The 24122-nt window shown below is 34.0% G+C and overlaps 1 protein-coding gene across 2 annotated transcripts in view; it reads right to left on the reverse strand.

Moving 5' to 3' along the window:
* Window positions 1-24122, reverse strand: part of LOC102685913 (ephrin type-A receptor 5) — a 134758-nt gene that overhangs the window by 92569 nt on the left and 18067 nt on the right. For both annotated transcript variants that reach the window (XM_015363896.2, XM_015363889.2), the window contains exon 3: window positions 13644-14307. In XM_015363896.2, coding sequence (XP_015219382.1) covers window positions 13644-14307 — 664 coding nt within the window. The remainder of the gene's footprint in view (window positions 1-13643; window positions 14308-24122) is intronic.

The following is a 24122-nucleotide window of genomic DNA, read 5'->3' on the forward strand; positions in this document are numbered from 1 at the left end:
TATCAAATGTGTGATCACATTTAAAAATATGTCTAAGTAAATACATTTCATTTATGAAATTTAAAAGATTAAAATTTATATCTACACATCTGTCTGCTATATGGATTATGAAATCATCATCTAAAATCATCTTGATCATCAATCATCACATCAGAGATACACTGCACAACAATATACTACAGCCACAATGGACCACAATAATAACTTAATTTCCTGTGGAAAATAAGGAGAACCAACAGAAACATGAAGTCTGAGCAGACAGAGACAGTACTAAAGATCAAGCCTAAGATTAAGATACGTTTACGGCACTAGGCATTTACAGGGATTTTTTAAGATACAGACAATTTAGAGTTAAAATCTAATGTCTGGCACTTTTTTTCACAGACACAATGACAGAATTCTATTCATGCACTCTTAATCCATCCACCCATTCTCTAACCGCTTCATCCAAATCAGAATCGTTGGGGGGGGCTGGGGGGTGCATGGGGCAGCGCCTATCCCAGCAAGCAACAGGCACAAGGTAGGATACACCCTGGACAGAGCACCAGTCCTTAACAGGGTAGACACATGCATATATTTCATATCTGAGCCAATTTTTCCAGAAGCCAATTAATCTACCAGTACATTTCTGGGCTGTGGGAGGTAACCAGAGCACCCAGAGGAAACCTACCCAAACACAGGGAGCAAATACAAACTCCACACACCTCTGTGAGGTACTGTAGCTAACCAAAGCCCCATCATATCACTCATACATCTTATCAATCCTTTAATATATAGAGTTGAGGGATCTGGCTCCCTGTGACCTGTATTTGATAATAGTTACAGCAAAAAAATGGATGGATGGAACAATATGTATTGCTCATCTTATTTTCATATTATTACGTATTTTACATTAATATACTGTAATGAAAAAGTGTACTGTGGTGGACTAACGTGTCAATTTAAATTACACATTTCAGAGTCACTATCTAGAAGATATATAGTTTTTTTTAACAAAATACAACATTGTTTTTATGGGATGGAAGCTATTAATGGTTTTAATAAATTGAATAATACAGAATGGTCTGATAACTCCCCATTTATTAATGTATGTTGGGTGCATAAATGCAAGAAGAATGCAGTAATTTTCAGGAAAAGGAAAACTTGGCATAAGTGTAACATACAGCTGCACTTGTTGTACCCCATTAGTTCACAGATTACAATGCTTTAATTTAGTATTTGGAATCAGTGGTAGTCCTGCCTCAGCTTAGCTTTCTCTTCAATTAATCATCAATGTTGTGCTGTCTTTTTTACGAGCCTTGTAACCAACGTCTGATACTGGAGTAAAAGCTTACCTCCGGCTAGCAAATGTGTGCAACAATGTTCTTACAGCACATTAATCATTTTGGAACAGCATACTGAGACAAAACACCATGTAGTATTACAAAACAATAGCTAAGATGTAGAGACATATACCCTTTGTTGGAAAGGTTACCAGCAACACTTCATTGATGGGATACACTTTCTGTCTCCATCCTACATTGGTCAAGCATATACCTTTGCTTTCTCCAATCCATTATTTATTAAATCCTCACTTTTCTGTAGATCACAAGTGTAACTTCCAGAACAGAACAGCACCTGATGTAGCACTGGAGGGTAAATGATTAAGTGCCAGTGGGATTCATCTTTCCAAGCTCTGCTGCCATGGACCTCTCAAGTGTGACAGGCTGTGGTAAATTGTTGGGGTCTGTCATCTCACGGTGCACCGAGCACTCAATGATACAAATCCATCAGTTATTATACCGAGTATCCATACTTTCACAATAGGACGAAAGGGTTGTTCATTAGGCCTTGTTATAGAACATTTGCTTCCATGTTAGTAACTCTGACCAGAATCAATTTTCCAGAATCCAGTCACAAGTGTACATTGTTGCATACCTTTATAACTTCATTGTAAACTTTACATCATGTTATAGTGAAGATATTGTTTGATTTTAATATCACTGAAAAATTGCAAACTGGGAGTTGCTGATGTGGTTTATAAATTGGATTATTCTATCATAAAATGCCAATTCTACCATGACATACAGATTTTCCAATGCACAATTATATTAAAAAAGCTTTAGAAATTAATCATATTTGTTTTAAATACATGCCAAGGAATTTTTAACAGATTAACATGTATGCCAGTGTAGGTCATTTATTCTTGTTCAAATGACCTAGGGTGTCCTACATTTTATATTCCCTATATGTCCTACAGATTCCATTAAATGTTACAATTGAATAAAAAAGAATAACATGTCACATTTAAGGTGGGGGTGCATTTACAAATTGGATCCTGAGATTACATGATTTTCTGTAGGAACTCTAATAATGATTTTGCCTATGCCTATTACATGATTTTTAATAAGGTCTGTTGAATTCTACCATCACTTAAACAGACTTACAGTGCTGAATATCTTTATTTTGAAAGATCAAAAGTATTGGAGCAATTGACTGGTGTCTCTTGTTGATCAGGTGTACTTTCCAGGATAATAAATTACATAAAATATTAATCGCATAAAACATGAACATCTAATCAACCTGTTTGGCTTTGAGTTTGGTGTTTGGAGTACTCAAAAGTCCAAATGAAAACTAAAGTATTTTCAATTAAAGAAAAGAGACAATTTTGAAAGAAACTGAAAGAAATGAAAACCGTAATCAGAACAATAACAAAGAAAAAAGCATACCAAAAATAAAGAAGTTAAGAATATAGTTAAACAACGAAAACAATAAACAAAACTTTAGAAAAGTATTTGGAATATATTTAAAAAGAACTGTATGCAGTTCTTGTCTCAAAGATATTGTATACTGTATGTAACCAAATGCCAACTTTAACACTATTAAATTTACTTTGTGTGAATGAGTCCCAATACTTATGGCCACCTGAAATCACCACTGGAAATCACTAATATAATGAAATTTATGTACAGAATTATACATATTATTTACACTGTAATCATCATTCATACTCATCTGATTATCAAAAATACAAATTGCTTGACTGTAAATAGAAAATAAAGAGTTTTGAAGCTGCTGTTTCAATACTTTTGGAGGGTACTGTATTTATTATGGGTTACTAATATATACCAAGACAAACAGAAATCTATAGAAATCTATATATCTCATTTACATAAAATCACATTAGACAATCTTCAAAATACAGAAGAGACACATACAGTATTAACTGTGCTAACTGAAAGCAGATGACCAAAGTTAATATTTGGAAAAGGGGGAATTAATTCAACCATAGTATACAGTAGTTAGGAATTCAACTTCATTGTCGTTATATTCCCTTTAACAGCAAGATAATTCATCAAGATTTTTAATGTAAAAGTCACGACTTGCAGCAATTATATTAATGTATCTCATTAACAGATAACAGCTGCTGTAGCTTAAGGCTCACCTTCATGCTACACAAGATCAAGTTCCAATGCCGTTTGTTGTTAAATTCCAGTTCCTAGTACATCTGTTTCAATAATGTTAGAACATAATATGATTTGCGCTACAAATTATCTGAGAACTGATGTGGAAATCACATGTCAAATTATAACCAGCCATCATGATTTCCGTAACAGTCCGCATTTCCTCAAGTTACTTTTTTGCCATTAAATTAAAGTTTTGGATATTTTAAAACACAAAGACATTTATGACACTGCTATAATTTCTAATATTTTCTTGGATGTTATTTCAAAATTAAACTAAATCAATGTGTCAGCATCCTGCAATCCATGTTACAGTAATGATTTCCTAGATATACAGTAAATACATTACATGTTCTACTTGCTTGCTGAGCTGTAATAAATCTTTATTACTTTTAAGAGCGGTCAGGGCTGAAGCAAGTTAATACCATGGGTACCTGTTCCTGAAAATCTTCCTGAGGGAATTGTTTTTTTTACTTCCATGATTATTAATGGATACTTATAAATTAGATCATCACAGATGATATACTGTATTTTCACAAACGTATGAAACTATACAGATATATTATTTTCAAATATGTATATTTTTTCATTAACATTGTCTTTCACAACAAATTTGAATTCACATAAAGTACTGTATATACTGTACCTGTGAGGTTAAAAGTACCACAGTTACACAAAGGAACCAACACAGCATGGTGCACATATTTTCTAGAACTTAATTTTCTGGTAATTCTTCAGTAGCAATAAGATAATTCACTCATATGTTATTATTTTATTTAATCTTGATTGGATCCTGAGTCAATGGAATTATCTCATGACCAAGACTATTCAAAACCTCTATATTTTCTGCAGTATGTTATTAAATTTAATCATTTGTTAGGGAAATATAAAATTAAGCAGAAATACGTATTTTAAAGTCAGTTGTGCCTTTTCTTGGTTGCTAGATTTCTCATCAAAATTATTGAGCAGGTGTAAGGTGAAGTCTGTTCAGTTTTCTTCTGCTCAAAGGCCATGTCTGGTACAAAGCCATCATTGAAATTGATTTTTTTTACATCTGGCAAGCAAATATATTCCACATTATACAGTAATTAAAAAAAGGATTGTAGTGACAATGACAATTTAGAAGGCTTCATTTTATGTCTTCTGAGTGGAATAAAAGTATCATTTAAAGATACGGTCACTGCCTTTTAAAAACATTTCATATTGAAGAACAGCCAGGAAAAAAGAGTGAGGCATGAAAATATTTCCAAAGCTGACAATGCATTACAGGTTTTATATCACTGGACACCTAAACAATTTTAAAATGTTATCATTATATCAATTATATCACATTAAATAGTGGACTACATACTGTACGGAACGGTTTAGAATCCTTTATACTGCATTGGAAGTACATTAACTCAAAACAGTGGATCAGGAGAATGGAGAGAATTGCAACACATTCGAATGACTTGCATTTCTACAGTAGATGTAATTCAGTACGTGGACATCAAGAAGCCATAATGCACCATACCTCTTTTATAAGTACATTATGACTTTTTTTGTGTGTTAGTCTGTTGCCATACCCAAAAAGGTAGATTCAGTTTTCACTACATACACGCATATGTACACTAATACAGTCGTTTTTGCAGCCATCCATTTTTAAAAAGTGTCTAATTCCAAAACATTCCAACCCACCTAACAATGGGAACAAAGTACAATTCAAAGTTGCCAACCAACCAAGACGTCTTTTGACTGTGGAAGGAAATGAGGTACCCTGGCAAAAACCCACAAGACCACATAGAAAATATGCCAAATCCAAACAGAAAGCACCCCATGCCAAAAACAAGCCAAGAATCCAAAAGATGCAGAGCAGCAATGCTTCTGTCACATAACTTTGCAGCCTGTAGAGGTTGTTAAATAGATAGTCTATTATCTTTCTTGCCTGAAATTAAAAAATTAAATTTGCAAAGGAGAATAGAAAGCAAAATCAATTCCATCAATATCAGTTTAAGGTGAGTTGTGTGATTAATAGCCAGTGGGCAAATTTTGGCATGTACACTAACTTGGACACGAAATGCATCAGTGATTTAGAAACAAATGTGTAAAAGACAAAGATAGAAAGCACATAACAGGCAGCTATGAGGCCTAATACAGCTCTGATTAATGTTATAGAGAGAATACTGCTTGATGTTTCTCAGCCTCTCTGTTTACCATCTGTCTAAAATGGCAAGTCAAATTTATATGATGGATCTGCCAAGGGGCCTACTCTGAATTATTTCCCACTAACTGGATTCTCTGGTTAAGAAAAATAATTTGATCATTAAGCCAATATTATGTTAACAAAATCACAAGAAGGATAAAAAATTCAACAGCAACACATCCAGGGTAAACACTATCAGGATTTCCGAATTATATGTAGACAATAATATAAAATAATATATCATGAATACATTTAAGACATAAATAGTTAATGTAACGCAGTGTAGCACTGGATCTGAACTTACTGTATGCATATTAACAAAATTAAATTAACAAAAAGAAATATCTGGTGAGTCATCAATTCCAAAACACAGTACATTTGTCACATCTAACTAAATCAGATGGTCTTTAAATAACAATTCACCGTCCAAATATTATGTCATCAGAAAATGTTCAATAATAATTAACCAAAAAACACAAAGAGTTTTCTTTTACATGGCCTGCTACTAGTATTTATATATGGAGGGACACACAAAATGTTCATGAGTCTCATATAAATATTTTTTTTAAATAAACATAGATAAGAAAACATGAGAACATATGTACACGCAAACAAACTTTGAAATTTTGAAATGTTTTTTTTAAAGGCAGGGTATATAATTTTATTGCTGACAAAAAACGTTCTTCCCCATTCCAGATCTCAAATCCTTTTTTTTTCCTTTTCACGGTCAATGAAAGGCTTTCAGCCGTGAGCCTGTTAGTGTGCGTGTGGGCCCTTGATAGATTGACCTGGGATCTGTCTGCCGGCATTACAACTGTCTGTCTCAGCTGGTTGCTGGAAACTGCTCCTGTCACAACACCAGGACCAATTCCAAATGTTGTGACATTTTATTAGTTTGCGCTTCACTGGATATCAAAAGGAAGGCTGTTCGGTCTTAGCAAAAGAAAAAAAACAGCCATAGAATTAACAATCTAGTGAAGCCAACATATTTTGACATTTCTCAACTAAACTTGAACTCTCAGAACCAACATGTATCAAAGCTAATGCCCTGGTGTCATAAGGACATGAATTAGATGGGAGGACTTTTTTGTTCTCACTTTCCTTTCCAGACATACATACAAAACACCGAGAAGCGCTTCGTATCAAACTTGCCAGGGCTCAGAGTCTTTTAAATCGCAAGACAGTAATTTCTAAACAGACACTCAGCATCATTGAGAAACATCCACTCATACAATTGCAAACAGCAAAGAAAAGGATTTCTTGTGAAATTAAAAGCTGTAAGGTTTTAATGTCCAAGTAAGGTTGTCAGGTACTTGTGCTTCACACCATCTTTTTATTTATATTGTCTTAAGTGACTATTGTGGGAGGTTAGCAAAAGCATACAAGATAATCAAAAATGAAACCCATAATCAACTACAATGGATAGGAATATGGTGCATGGAATTATAACATTAAGGTGGTCCTTGGAAGGTTTCTATGACGGGTAATAAAAATTGCCTTGGGTAAAGTTTGGATTCCTTTTTATTATTCTTGGAAACATTGTATAAAGAAGTAGTTGGAGATTGATCCACATGATTCAATTGGTTTTAAATTCAGCTCATGTTATTGTAGAATGTTACTGAGAAATGCAGGACATAAATATCGCAATGAAATGCAGGAATCCAGAAAAAAGTAAATGAAAGGCTTTACATATTTATGATCATATTTTATTTTCTTTTTCCTCATTCATTGTTCTCCAAGATGCTATTAATCATTTTACCAATTATGACATTATTCTATGTAAAATAATAAGATTCAACATAACTGGACAATCTTAAGCTCAAAGCTCCCAATATTTCTTATTTCTAGTACAAAACTTAACTTTCAACTGTCTTAATAAGTGGTCTAAATCAGGGACTCAAAAGTAAGCTCAAAAGCACTAATATGCTTTGAGAGTGGCCAGATAATATCTTTATCTAACACATCTTCTTAACTTAAATGTTAGCTGCATCTGTATTTGATGCATTTGTGTTTGATGACCATCCTCACACTTTTTCCACAGAATGAAGAAGAACAGCAATTTTCACACAAGAGATCTAATCAAGTCTACTGAAAACAGGCTAGTCTGAGCATTAGACTGTGATAATTCCTGTATTCCTTCAGAAGAAAACAAAACACACATCAATCAGAATAATGAAGTATCATTTAAAAGTGTGCAGCCGTGAAGAAAGAAGTACTTCTGAAACAATACCGAAATTAAGCTTAGGCATTTAATTATGGGTCACTGACAGGTTATTTCATATACTGTATGAATGTTCCAGTGACAAACACATGGATACAATTATACTATGTTTGCATTTCTTTTTTCACTTTCATTCAGAAGTGAAAAATTTGTTATGAAGTGACATAAGTGACATTTTCATCTCTATATTGAATTTACAGGCTCCTATCCTGAATGTAATGCAGCAAAAGCTATTATTCTGTGCCTTAAACATAGGTAAACAGAGTACATACCCCTCCTATATTAAAAGAAGGATTCCAGTGTAACACTAATTTCACATTTTTCGGAACAGAAGAACATAAGAAATGTCACAAATGAGAGGAGACCATTCAGCCCATCTGCCCCATTTGGTAGCTATTAGCTTTTTGCTATTATTATTATCCTGCATTATGCACCAGAGCAATCTAATAGATATGACAGCGTTTGTCTATGTTCCATTATGTGCTTTTTTTTTCACAGTTGTGATGGTTTTTGGACTTAAAATATTTTTACCACCAAAATTGATTATTCACCCAAAGCTTGAATAAACTGTGGTGCTAAGACCTTGAGAAAAGTTTGCCCTGCAGACAAATGTAACAAAAGATAACTGTGTGTCCACAAATAGAACCTGTTGTCCACACATGAAAGAATAAAACCTTAGTGTAATATATTTTCATTTCAGCCATACTCTACTGACATACTGCTGAACCTTATTTTTATCTATATATCAACCTTTCAAACTCATCTCTCAGAGGAAACACTCTGGCACTCTTCATGCTATATGCCTTGTAAATTTATACTGAGGAAAATATTTAAATCCAGACCATAATGAAAATGTAAGCTACAAAGCTGCTTTTCTACTAAAAAAGCGGCTAGGATAAGTGGAAGATACAGAAAAGGCCTAATAAAAAGCTCCTCAAAGGCTTCCGACAGACCGAACTGTAAGATTTCCTGTCATTGAGGTCTAAGTTGCCAGCATGACAAACACTTCTGAACTGTGATTTCAATTAGTCTTTCCTTCCTTAAAAGCTACAGGAAAATGCCATCCTTCAGTACAATCAAACTATAAAAACACCAGGCTGCTGCTATGTTCTTTTATGTTCACTTTATGCAACTGTGGTTTAATTTTGATTACAATGTCTAGATTCCTGCATGACTCATCCTAAGAACAGCAGAGTGTCAGACTCATTACTCGAATGAAAGTTCCTGGGTGTGGGAGAGAGGAGATACTCAATGCAGTGAGATCAGAGGTCAGATAGTAAAGTCATGGAAGGACAGGGTAGTGAATCTAAAAGTAAGAAATTATCAAAGGACCGCATAATTATGTATTCCTAAATCCCAGGAGTATCAGAAACAAAATGTAAGAGGCTGAAGCTGCTACTTCAGTGTGTGATTATGATGTAATTACAATCACTGAAACATGCCAAACAGAAAGCAAAAGTAACACAAATGAGATTATTGTTTTTGAGAGACTGTAAACACGGATGATGAGTACTACAATACATCAAAAATTGCAGAATCAGGCACTGGAACAAAATGTGGATGTCAATTATAATACAGACTTAGGTTATACAGTACTATATATACTGTAAATCTAACATAGGCAGTAGTAGCTAAAACTGAAATTGTACAAATTGCTAATGATTATTAATCATATCACCTGCCATACGAAAACCCTTACCTTATGTTTAAAGTGTTCTATAGTTAAATACAAGTCAAATACAAATAGTTAGACTACAAGACTTACATAAGACTATAAGACTTAAGACTTATTTCAGAAGAGAAGACTATGAAGTACGTATCAGAGTATCAGTAGATAATACTTGGCAATAATTAAAAAATATTTAGCATGAAACAGAATTGATCAATTAAAAAATCGGTAAATCAAAATCAAACAAGTAGTAGCACAAATTGATTAACATATCATTTATGAAAAATGTAAGGAGAAAGAAAGTACTCAAAAAATGATTGAAAAACAGGATTCAGTTGTAACAGGAAAAGTTACAGAATGAATTGTTAGTACATCCAATAAGACATTGTATAAAGGCCAAGAGAGACAAATTGAATAATATTGCAAAGGAAGCTAAAATAAATAGTAATATTGTATAAAGTAATTAGCAAAGGAAATGAAGTATTATTTAATATTGTCCTTTAATAAAGAATTTGGGTAGTAATACAGCAGCAAAAATCTACCAACGGGAAGAAGAAAATCTCAAAGATAATAACAGGAAATATTTAGATAATAATACGATAAGGCTGATGTATTAAATTAATATAGCATTCAGGTGTTTATTAAGTAAAAAACAACAACATGCCTCAGGTTATCAAAGACAAAATTATTTCTTTACTGGCATTTGCAAAGAAGATGAAGAAGTGCTGTACTTATTAGAATACTTTAACTAATCTCAAGGGCTTGATGGTATTCTACCAACTGTACTTGAGAAAACGAGATCTTATTCATAAACTGTTAAAAAAACTACTCCAGCCATTTCTTAAGACAGGGGTAATATTCAGTGCAATTAATTTGCAATGTATTGCAGATTTACTAATGTAGCACCCAAAGGACAAAAAAGCTGGACAATGTAATTATAGCAGTCTTACTTCTATTACTTGTACGGAACCAATAATTAAAACCAAGCTAAGAACCTACAGTATATGGCAATAGAATTAAAGGAGCATGAGATTATAAAATGTAGGTATTAAATTTGATAAAGGTTTTTCAACACACATCAAAGAAATTGATATGTATAAAGAAGACAACATGGCACATTTTAGACTTCAATGTAATGAACATCTATGAATTGTGTATTCGTTAACAAATAGCAGACATAAGATGACATAGAAAAGGTGAATACTCAAACTGGGTTAGTGAAATTACCAAAACTCAAAAGAGATACTGTATGTAAGACAACTGGTTTTTCTAATTTAAATTCTGGTTTAGTTAGTCAAGTTCACATGTGAAAGCAAAAAAAATAGGATTAGCAAACACATAGAACAGCAATTTAAAATTAAGTAAAATAAATTAAGCTGTCTACTTTGACACATCATTTGCATTTTCTAAACAATGTGTAGACAAAGGAATACAAAAGGTAAACAGAATGTTAGGTTTGACAGCTAATAATAAATTAAGGGATGTTATGCTAGAATTATACAATTATACAATAAATTAGTAACATCTCATAAAAATATTGTTTGTAATTTTGCTGCTCTGAAATCAGCCCAGAAAAAAACAACAACCGGACAAACAAATATCCTACTATGACAGGCTAAAATAAATATTTTTTGGCTTGAAAACAGAGGTCTATATTGCCACCAGATTCAAGTATTCAGAATGCACAAAATCAACTGAATCGACCTATTCAGAAACAGTGAAACATGACCCAGAAATACATGTGAAAGAGCATTGAAAACTGTGACCACTGGGCATTTTTTTTGTTTTACACAAAGGCTTGTGGGAGGCTGGAACAAGCTGCCCAGCCATATTGTCAAAACAGATATTCTGGCTGCTTTCAAGGCTGGATGAAATCCTTCCATCAATAAGCTACTACCAAACAAACAAGAGATACAAGTGGAAGCTACATAGAACAGCATTTAAAACCGTGAACAGAAGGCACATTTTTATACAAAGATATGTGGGAGTTTGGGACAAGCTGCCAAAGCAAGTATTTGAAACTGATACTCTGGCTTCCTACCAGAAATGACTTTATGAGATAACTCCCAAACAGACCAAATGATTTGAATAGTCTCCTCTCATTTGCAACATTTCATATGCTCTATTTATGTTCTTAAGCAAGCTAAATGGGCTGAAGGGCCTTCACTTGTATTTAACCTGTATCATACACTTTTGTTTAAAATTATAGACTTTATACAGTATATGGTATGCCATAATCAGAGTTTTTAAAAGGACAATGATAATAGTATGAGGCTAATTACATCTTTAGGTGTATCTGGATGGTAATATATCTTTCAAGTGAATTTGTCTGACAAATGATGGTCAATGCTTACATTATGCACCTCCCATTCCAATATAGTAAGATATACTAGATTCCACAGGTTAAAATTATAACAACTTCCGTTTATCTGATTTGAGGGATGTTTAGACATAAAGTAAAACAAAGATATGTACAGTAGCAAACCCTCTGGTCAGGTGACATATTTCGGAAGACCTATACAAAGTATATTTTGGAGTGTAGGTCAGACTAATTTGTTACTATTTACCCTATACAGGCATTCTACAATTGGTTATCTCTCTTTCTCTATTTTAATCTAATTCGTAGTAAATTCCCAGCGGATCCTGTTTGGTTGAAGATCCAGATTTAACCTTTGTTTATGCACTCTTGGACATTGCAGTCATTTGGGTTGTGTAATTTTCCTGTCTGCGTTTACAAGACTCTACAAGACTCTTTGGAAAAAAATTGTACAACTTGCCTGAGATTTTGCTTGTCGTATTAATCATTGCAAATATCAGAAAATCCAGTTTGGCCCAAGGCTGGAACTAAATTGAGTCTCTAGACAGATCAGACACAGCAACTGCTGGTGTATTTTAGTTCCCTAGTTCTTTTAGCAAAGGAGTCATTTTTTTTTGCAGTAGATGCTATTGTATCTCATCCAGGACTTTAACTTTCTAATTTCCTGGGAGCTGACTCCTTGAGAAAGAGCTCTCTTTCTCTTTCGGTTCTCTTTTATATTGAGAGAAATCAGTTCACTGCAGGAGGCAGTGAGTTCTCAAACTACCTTATTGGTATGAGCTCCAGATATCTCTTCTGCATCAGAACCGATAGAAAACAAGGATTGGCTTTAGTGATTTAAAAGAAAATAAAGAGAGAATTAAGCTATGAGACTAATTGGCTTCATAACATGTGAAAGGAACTTAAAAATGAATAACTTCCCTTAACGTATGTATTGCACAAAAAGTGATCCTATTTACAACAGTAAAACAATCATAAATAAAACAAAGCTGCATTTAGTTGAGCATAACTGAAATGACTCAATGAAACAGACTCCACTGCCTTCAGTTTCATATTGTGACGGTGCCCTAACTCTAGGTCACTGACAGGACTGCTGTATGTTACAATATAGTACTTGCCCTAAGCACCAGAAAGAAAAACTATTCAAATACAGTGAATGTAAGAATGAGACTCAGACTTGTAACTTTGTAACTGCTGTGCCCGAGTTTGCTAACTTAAGTAAATTTTTGTTTTGTCCTAAAAATGATTAACTATAGCACTGTGCTTGACACATAAAACAAAGTTTCTGAGGTACTGTAGTTACTGAAGAATTACAGTATACTTATAGGATTATGTTTTATATTATTTTTCTAAACATGTTTTCTGAAGAAGGAATGCTTTTGCTGTTTCCACTACTGCAGTATATCAAACCTTATTTTGTCTCTCTCATTTCTTTCTTAATAAAAATTATTTTAATGTCACATTATGAGTGATATTTGTGATGTGGAAGTAGCTGCTATATTTTTAAACAGGCTTCAGAGGGATAATTGTTTAGACGAGTGATGCACACTTTGGGCGCAAGTAGCTGTTTGAGACACTCCTAAACAGTAAACAGTTGCTAACACTAGCAAGACAGCAGATCAGCAGACAATTTGATCCCAGTATCCAACTATTTGGGCCTAAAATATTATAACGAAAATACAGTACTTATATTTAACAAGTGAAGTGCAGAAAGTTACAGTATATTAAGCACTGAAGCAAAAACAACAGTATCTCAATAACATCTCTTACAGTCATGACCAGTACCGAAAAAAAAAAAGTTTTAGACTGACCTTGACAGGTGCCATTCAATTCTTCATATCCTGCTTGACATATGCACTTTCCAATGGGCACCAGCCATTCCCCTTCAGCACTGCAATGCATCCTGGGAAGCTCTTCAGCTACAGAGTTGTTGACACAGGTTCCTGCAACCTCCAATAGTTGGGAAGAGTCAGCCCCAGTAATGGTATCCGGGAAGACAGCCAGGTTTTTGATAACAGTGGGGCACTTTTTGTAATAAACACGCACTGACACCAGGGCAATGCATGCACCTACATCCTGAAAAGCCAGGAAAAAGCCCTTCTTAGATAAAGGCCCAACATCTCTCACCTCCGTGTTTAGCTTCATCACCCTGTCTCCCAGGTCAAGTTCTGTGAAGCTCTCATCAGCAGCAATAGTATCAATCTTGTTATACTGGCTTTCTCGGACATTCCTGCCTTCTTCATCATCTGATTCAAAATAATACATGTTGAAAGTCTCCTTGCAGGTTCCCAGCCCTCCTGGCAAACTGTTACAGTCCCGCAATGTGAACTTGAGCTCAATAAAAACCCTCTGGGCACCTTCATTGAAGATCCAGTTAGTTTGGAGCCAATTATTCTGGTTGTGTTCCATTACCTTGCAGACTTGGTAAGTATGGATTGGAGCATAGTTTTCATCAACTTCCCCTATCTCTTCCCACTGTGGAAAAGTAAAAAAAAAAACGACATAAGAAACATGAATCTGTACTATGCATCCTATAAATTCCTTTATTTAAATTGTGTTTACTAAAGGGTATTTTTTCCTAAATCTCTTAGATATTGATGCAATTTCTATTTTGTAGTATTAAAATAAATAAAACAAACTCATCTTATTATCATTAACATTTTTGAGGCAAACCTAAATCAATTTAGGTGCACAAGTCACCTTAACGAGTCATAAATTTGTTGAATGGCCTCTGTATGTGTGCAATAATATTAGTTCTAATAGTATAAATGCACCTGTAAGGTCTCTCAGCAAGGTAGTGCATTTAAAAAAATGACACTTGAAGACAAAAGGCTTTCAGAGCAAATTAGGAATAAAACTGTACAAAGACACAGAGCAGAAGGGTATAGAAACATTTCAAAGACCCTTATTATCTCTTACATCATGGTGAAATTGATCATCAAGAAACTGAAAACACCTAGACATTACCTACATAAAGCCTAGATCAGATCCAAACTGAATAGCTGGTCAGAGAGGAAAGTGGGAAACCACCCATTGGAAAATATCCATAGAACAACGTCCTGAACACTCCACATGGAGATTGCATGGAACTTAAAAAAAAATGCGTAAGGTGGCAAAAGATTTTGTGATCAAATTTTTGTCTAAATGCAAAGTGTTACATCAGTTCCAAACCCAACATAGCGTACCACTCAGTCAGCATAATCCCGACTGTCATAATGCTGTTGGTGGTGGAAGCATTAGTTATTATAATAATAATAATAATAATAATAATTATAATAATAATAATTGCTTACACTTATATAGCGCTTTTCTGGGCACTCCAATCAAAGCGCTTTACAGGTAATGGGGAACCCCTCCACCACCACCAATGTGCAGCATCCACCTAGATGATGCGACACCAGCCATAGTACGCCAGAACGCTCACCACACATCAGCTATCAGTGGGGAGAATAGCAGAGTAATGTAGCCAATTCATAGATGGGGATTATTAGGAGGCCATGATTGGTAAAGGCCAATGGGAAATTTGGCCAGGACGCCAGGGTTACACCCCTACTCTTTTCGAGAAACGCCCTGGGATTTTTAATGACCACAGAGAGTCAGGACCTCGGTTTTACGTCTCATCTGAAGGATGGCGCCTGTTTACAGTATAGTGTCCCAGTCACTATACTGGGGCATTAGGACCCACATGGACCGCAGGGTGAGTGCCCCCTGCTGGCCCCACTAATAACTCTTCCAGCAGCAACCTTAGTTTCTTCCCAGGAGGTCTCCCATCCAGGTACTGATGGCAGGCTTACACCTGCTTAGCTTGAGTGGGTTACCAGTTGTGAGTTGCAGGGTGATATGGCTGCTGGCATGTTATAGTTCTACTTCTCATCAGCACGTCTTGGAAAGCTTGTCAAGACTGCTGGGAATATAGATGGAACAAAGTACTGGAATATCTTCGACAAAATTCTGCTTCAGACCTAAAACTGGGACAAAAACCTGTCTTTCAGCTGAACAATGATCCAAAGCAAAAGGAAAAGAAAACACTGGAGAGGCTTAAGATTAAGAGGATGAGCGTCCTTGAGTGGCCCAGTTAAATACCCGACTTTATGTATATCCTACTGAGAATAACATACTGTATTGTGTTTTTTTCACACAATGTGACACCCTAGAATGTATCTGAATACTTTTGCAGGGCCTTTGTATCTTATATTCTAACATATATAATTCTAATGTGCTGGATCATGACCAAAGGTGTTATAAAGCTAAAAAAGTGAGTACTAAATATATACAGATATACTTAGATATAAACACAGAGGATAAGAAAGCAAAAGAAAAGATTTCACATTCAGAATATTCTGGGTGAATACTTATGCATTATTTATTATTTTAACTAGGACATTAAAATTAGGAAACTTTCAGTTCATTTTATTAAACCTTCTGCTTTAAATCCTTTAAAAATATAACATTCACAATAACTGATATTTTAATATATAGTTAATTACAGGGAATAATTATCTATTAAATAATGTTTTCATAAAGACATGTTTGTTTACTAAAGTAGGTTCCTAAAATATGTTTATGAAAATAATTTTATCACTGATTGTATGGTATTACGACAAGAATTATGGTTTCAAACACCATAATTCATTTTAAACTACTGGTCTATGCTTCAAGATTTATAATAAACATAAATTAAATATAGTGAGATAACTTCTTGACTGTCTTTCTTAAACTGTTTTTACAATAGCTACTTTGATATATAATTTAAAATATCGGTTCACTATAGTCTCTTACAGTTTCGTCGACAGTACATACTACTGTTGGCTGTATAAGAACAGCATAATAAATGAGCCATGGTTTATTCTGTCTTTGTATACAGGTACTGCACAGTTAAACATACTTTTAACTTTTTAACTATAACTTTTAACTGTGTTAAAAAATGTGCAGAAATATGGTAAATTATTTTTACATTAAATTACTTACATTGCAAAGTTATACAATTTTTTCCTAACATGATAATAACTGCATAAGCAATAGTTGATATTTATTTTTTAAATACAATATTGTTCTCAGGTTTGAAATGCATACTGTACCTGTATACAGTATATAGGAATGTATGTGATTCCATACTTTTAAATAATTTTTCCAGACAAATATTATCTATTAACCTAGTGTGAGATCTGTACTTTGGTTTTTGATATTGAAATGAAGAAACTTTAACATCGTCAGCATTAGCTCATGGAAGTTAAATTGAAGTTAAAAAACGGTGCAGTTCAAGACACAACGTTTTTAAATCCTCTGAAAGATTCAGTGTCATTATTTTTAATGATGAGATAGAAGACAGGAACTTGTTAAAGACACAAAAACACTGCCTGAGAAAACATGGAGAGTATCCATTTGGGGAACTGAGGGTTGCATCTCTGCTGTTTGCAGATAATATTGTCCTCTTTGCCTCAACTGACTGCGATTTCTGGTGCGCACAGGAAACGTTCGCAGCCGCATGTGATGCAGTCTGGATGGGGGTCAACACCTTCAAGTCTAAGGTCATGGTTCTCTCTAGGAAAACAATTACTTGCTCTCTTCAGGTGAGGTGGTAACAGCTTCCCCAGGAGGAGTTTAAGCACCTTGGGGTCTTGCTCACAAGTAAGGGTAGAGGGGATTGAACAATGGATTGATCATTTGTATGCAGAAATGTATCAAACCATGGTGGTGAAGAGGGAGCTGAGTTTTTCAGATGAAGCTCTCGGTTTTCCAGTCAATCTATGTCCTCATCTTTACCTATAGTCAGAAGTTTTGGGCAGCGATTGGAAGAATAAGATGGTACTGTAGGTGCAAGCGGCGGAAATAAGGTTTCTCTACAGGGCTGCTGGGTTTGCTCTCCATAACAGAGTGAGGACCTCAGAAATCTGGGAGGACCTCCTCCTCTGGATCAAGTGCTGCTCATGTCAAATTAACACTCCTTTTACTACAGTAAATACTGTAAGCTTCACTTCAAGTTATTTTAAATGAATTGCCTATTGGATTTACTAAATGTTTAAAGATGAACAAGCTTAACCTTAAAAACAAATATAATTTTAAAACATATATAACCCATACAAAGTTTTGTCACTAAGAGATGTTTTTGTTTTCCAAAAATGGTACACACTGTATACTTGCAAACAAAATATACTTGCTCTTAGAATTTAAAAAGGCTACTTACAGTATGCTTCAAGAACTAATGTAAAACTGCAACAAATAAAATGTTCACTTTTAGCTAAGCATATACATGGTCAATATTTAAGGGAAGAGAGGCAACAGGGACCCTACAGAAGTCTATATATAATCTGTTTTGTTTGCCTAACCACATACATTACAAACCCTAGATAAAACTCTGTAGACATTACCTTTAAGAAAATAAATTCCCTAAGATACTGACTGGAAGAGCAAAACATTCTCTAGGGATGGGGCCTCTGTGCCTCTCTGGCTTTCTGACAGCTCAGAGACCAGTTGTAACTAGTCACGTTAGCAACCAGGAATTATACAGAAAACTCAGAGAGCCTGAAAACTTCTCAGTGACCTCCATCACACTGAAGACCTCTCAGCAGTGTAACTCTCTAGGGGAAGGAGTATAGATTTATAGCTCTAAAAAAATCTCGACTGATAGCTTCTATATCATGCTGTCTTGTACACTGCAAAATAGCAATATAAACAAAAGCAGGGTCAAGTAGTTTGCTCAAGAAACGTTTCAGCATTAGTCCTGTCTTTTTCTATCATTCTACATATTTAATCTAAAAAGTATCTTGTTTAAATTGAAAAGTATTTCAGTGTACAAGAAGGGATATACCCCTTCAGTTAAATCGACATTAATTAGCAGCAAGATTATGCTTATAGTTGGTAATTATTTAATACTAACATACCGCTTCTACTAACTAAAAGCTCCTATATAGTGTTTCCTTATTGTTATATTACATGAGGATCAGTTCTGAAAAATGCACTACCTACAGTATATGTGGCATATGGGATGAATAGCTTAAGTAGTAAGTTACAAAGTAGGAAACAAGTCCAAATCATTCTCAAAGCACCATAATATTTACAAAATGTCCACATTAAAACAAGCAGCACAGAGTTATTGTACCATTTTCTTTTTCATTGTATGTGAATCTTGAGGTTAAAATGATGTGATTCGGGTTTATGTTAAAACTAGACAAAAGACCAAATTTATCAAAAGTACAGTACTTGCCAGAGTGCAGGAAGGTAAAATATTCTGAATACTAATTCTACTAAGAAAAAATGTACTATTGCAAAAAGCAAGATTTAGTTTAATTTCTTCTGTTTGAAGTGTTTTGAAAAACTACTGTAAGCAGGGTGTTACAGAAAGAAATACATAATAAACAGAATACCTGCCATACAGCTTTTATTAGAACTTGAAGATGTCATAAAACCCTGAATTGCAAAAAACACTTCAAAAGTCAAAGAAGGAACATTTAATTATTATAATTAAGAGCCACAAATAAACTGTTTGATAAATCTGTTTTTAAGCATTTATATTTTTTAAAAGGGTGGTTACATGCCATGAGAGCAGTGAAACCAAACACAGATTTTGTATTATTTAAGATTCAACAATCAGATTAAGCTCAATTTTACAAACTACAGTGAACAGCTAGCAAAATGAATACAAATCAGAATACATGGGTATTCTGACTGTGAAGAGTTGTTTATCCCTTCTGTTTCACACAGATTGTATTATTGATGTCAGTCTTTGAATAATGTGTTATGGCCCCCATACAGTAAGTGTCAAGAAGAAAGAAATTATTCTCCTTTTTCTATATGCATGCTGAGCACGGATTTCATTGTCAGTTTTGTGGTCTAAAGAGTGATGTATTTATCTTTTTACTTAATGATTGATCATTTCTTAGAAAAGATTTACATTAATCACGTGTTGCTATTCTTAATTTAACTATTTGGACAGCACAAAAACAAATCAGCTAACAAATGTATATGAAACATCCAAACTGTGGAGATGATGGAATTGTGTCAAACCACCTCCAAACTGGATTTTAAAGTATAATCCAAAATATGAAGAATTTAAAATGTCCATTAAACGTATATAAACAATTTAAGAGTAACAACAGAAACAATGCAACAATAGAGCCTTGATAAGCAGCACACTTCCACACTACCACCATTTATTATCAGAGAATCCAAAAATGTGTTGTTCCATAGCAATTTTGCTTAATTGCACTTAATAATATTGCTAGTATCAACTTCCATTTAGCCTTCAAAAAAGATCATATCTAGTACAAATGTACAGTACTCTAACCCTTCCTTTCCAAACAATAATTTCAATGAGAAGATATTATTACAGTCACAGCTTTACTACTGACAATTGGGCCCATAAATCAATTTCGGATCTAACATTAATCATCTTTTCTGTAATCAGCAGCTATTCACTGCAAATTTACATCTCATTTCTGCTAGCCAAATGGTCACATTAGGGCTTTGAAGCTTATTCAGGCTTAAATGATTATATTCCCCCTAATAAACACTGAAGTCCTTTCAGTCAGATGGCGTGAGCTGCATTAATGGCTCAAGATAGAGAAGAAAGAACTTAATCTGAATTTCTTCATATTGCAGCAAATGGGATATTTTCTCATTTTTACAATGTATCCAAGACATCCGTGATCTTGGAAATTCTGTGGACATGACAAGTGACAACAGCACATCATTGGCAAAAACGGATTCTTCAGTTACTTTAGAAAATCTAGCGTCACAACTGTTGTGTTTGAGTGTAAAAATACAGTATAAAAGCATAAATTGAAGGCTTATCCCCCAAAGAAATGATTGCGGAACTAACAGTACTATCTGGGCCTGTTCAACATTTATGAAGTAGAACTATTTGTGTTTTCTTGTTCTTGTCTGGTGTTGCATTGGTGTTTTAATACTTAACATAGCCTTTGCTGATTGTGTAAAATGGTGCAAAGTGATACTGAACAAACAAAAGCAGACAACATTTGTTATATGAAATGTTATGTTATATGAAGCAGCTAAAATTAAAGATGTACAATTCTCCTAATACAACATTTCGGTTTCTTTTTTGTGCACCTCTAAAAGTATTTACTGTAGTTGTGTGCTCAAAACAATATTGAAAAGGTTTAAATTATGATTACAAAATAAAGCTTTATAGGCTAGCATTTTTTATTTCAGAATGATTCATGGAATGGAATATATTGCTTCAATTCTATTTTCATTTGATTACTCTAATTTATAGTATATCTTCTCCCCTCAAAACTAAACTGCTTAAAATCTTTTATTTATGTGGATACCAATTCCATCACACAAAACTAGTTGAAATGGTGCTCAAAGATAATTGTGTGTAGGTCTTCAGGTTTATTATATTATTATTATTATTATTATTATTATTATTATTATTATTATTATTATTATTATTATTATTATTATTATTATTATTATCAGTGTCTGAGTGTGCTGGCTGCAAAGAAACAAGTACAGTTTAATTCTACACTAAAAAGTAAGCTGGTAAGCATTCTAGTGTATTTAGTATTATTATTGTATTATTAATAATGAGTAGGAGTGGAACTATTTTATTGTTAGAATATTATGTAGTTATACTGTATATTAAACCTTTCTATTTCTATTTATAATTATATTAAATCTTCTGTTTAAGATAATAAATACATTTGAAAATGTGTTTTTTGGTATGCTGTTGCTTTATTATATTTTTATGCAGGGAAGTGTGGTGATATGAAACTTCCCTTCAAAAGACGTTTAAAGGAAACTATGTCACAGATGTCACTGTTGTAAGAGTGGTACATGACACTGTTGTAAGCATTGTACAGCAACAGCAGGTGAACAGGACTTAAGTCTTACAATGTTAATGGCCGTTGTCATTTTAAGATCATTTGCCATATATATACATAATTAGGAACATCCAAATAAAGACATTGCCCAAAGGCACTATAGGATCTTGTACAGATGACCTGTACCGTTACACAGAGGACTTAATGTTTATCAGGTAATTAGCTTTGCCATTATCTGCATGACCACTTTCTAATCCTTGTGACAGAAAAACAAATCCCATTAAATCAAATCTCATCTTTGCAGCCTGTTTTAAACCAACTGCTTTAAATTAGTTTAGTATCAAAAAGAAACATATATACTATAATCTCTCTCTATTCATCCTTGAAGGAAATTTATTATAAAAAAACAGAGAGCTTATTAAGGTAAAAAAAAGAAATATATAATACAGAATTGGTGAGGAATGGTGCCACAGTGGTTAGTATTGCTACCTCAGAATGCTGGGGCCCAGGGTTCAGCTCCCAGGCTGCTATCTGCATAGAGTTTGTATATTCTCCCCATGCTTGTGTGAGTTTCTTCCAGACTCTCCAGTTTACTCCACTATTTCCAAGACAGAACGGTAGGTTAACTGGTTACTAGTAAAATTGTCCCTGATGTGAATCTGTGTCTGCGCATGCCCTGCAATGAACAGGCATCCCATCCAGGGTGTACCCTAATTTGCAGCCTGTTGCGTGCTGGGATAAGCCCCTGTGACCTATATTGGAACAGAATATGGAAAAGATTATATAGAGGTTAGAAAATAGATGGATAATACAGAACTGCAAGAACACAAGAAACATTTATTTTAAAAATGTTGTAAATGCAGTATTTTAAGAATACAATAAATGCAGAAAATGATGCCATCTGGTCCATCTTTCTCATTTGGTAGTTTAGTGGAAAAGTTAAACTAAAATTTCATCCAGCAGTTTCTTAAAAGTGCACTAAGTTTGGCACACCTATCTGAGGCCAGTTCCAGATACCCAAAACTCCTCATATAAAGAAGTGTATTTTACTTTTGTGTGTAGCTATGTGCAATTCTGCATCACCCGTGTGAAATGTATAGTGTATTACCTTACTACTAGTAATACTACACATTGTGGACTTATTTCACTTGTCATGTGTCTGTCCTGTCCCCGATTTTGTCTAAATTTGTCCACAGTTCTCTTGCAGGTCTGTTCTACAGTACGTACTATATGCCTTCCCCTATTTTCCATCATCTGCAAATTTGCACTAGTTTGCTAACTATACCAGAATCTAAAGCAACTGGCCTAGTTTTATTATTATAACATTGTACAAAAGACACACTACTTTAAATTATGTATAGTAAATATATCCCCACTATGATGTCTTCATCTTGTTTAACACAAAAATAGATAACTACATTTTACACAAAAGCTCCTTGTCCAAAACTGTGCTGTGCTGAAATGTCATACTAGCATTAGAGAAAACTAGAGATGGATTAAGAAAATGTAATAAAATCATGCTTAAAAACAGAGACATCTAAGGCAGAATGATGCCAAATAGCTGTAAAATAAATGAATATGTAACAGCAGGGCCTACAGTCCTGCCAACCAAAGAACATGGTTAATTATGAGAAATGAATTAGGTTAGTATTAACACATGACAACTACAGATCCCAGTGCATTTTTCTAAATGTACAGAGGTTTATTTTAGTTTTCCTTTATTAAAGGTATCATGTCACAAGAATCTGATTTTAATTACAGCTGCTGATGCAACTGAATCAAATGTGCTTAAGAAAATCCACACGGATATTGACAAGGTAGGCTAGTTTTAAGAGCTGTGTCAGAAAAAAAAGCTAAGTTTTTCAAGGTGTTTTGTGTTAGAAGAGTACATCTGAATCATTCTTTAGCTTATGGTCTGTATAGATGAAAGACAATACACAAGAAAAACAAACAGACTTTAGTGTAGTGTGGAATATGGCAAACTATATTGTATATTGTATTTGGGAGCTAATCTTTGTTATACAAAGTGTTCTTCCTGAATTAAAGTGCCTTTTTCCTTCCTTCATTTTTTCAGCACAGGTAAAAATAGTTATTTCTTAGTGTTTCTTAGTGGCCATTGAAACTTGACAGCCATAAGTGAAATGTTAGTCAACATTTGGATTTTTTAAAATAAAATATAAAAACTCATTACTTACGTCTATGCTTTTGACAGAGTTTAAGAAGAAGGGAGTAAAAAAAAACCTGTTACACCTTTAAAACCTCACAGGCTGTTGTAGTTTTTAAAACAGCTTAAATGTAATGTAACAGAGAAGTACTTTAGTGGATTTGTCTCTGTCTTAACAGTACTGGATTCTTGAAACCTTAACCACTCTCCATATATACTATTTAACATGGCTGTTAGCAAAATATACCCCCACATTTGTGTGATGTTGAATGATAAAGTTAATTAAAATAAAACATTGTCTTGCTTAATCTCTCCTGTGATCGTGGCCAACATTATGTTTTTTT

The sequence above is a fragment of the Lepisosteus oculatus genome, chromosome 3 (genome assembly GCF_040954835.1).
Source record: "Lepisosteus oculatus isolate fLepOcu1 chromosome 3, fLepOcu1.hap2, whole genome shotgun sequence".
NCBI classification, from domain to species: Eukaryota; Metazoa; Chordata; class Actinopteri; order Semionotiformes; family Lepisosteidae; genus Lepisosteus; species Lepisosteus oculatus.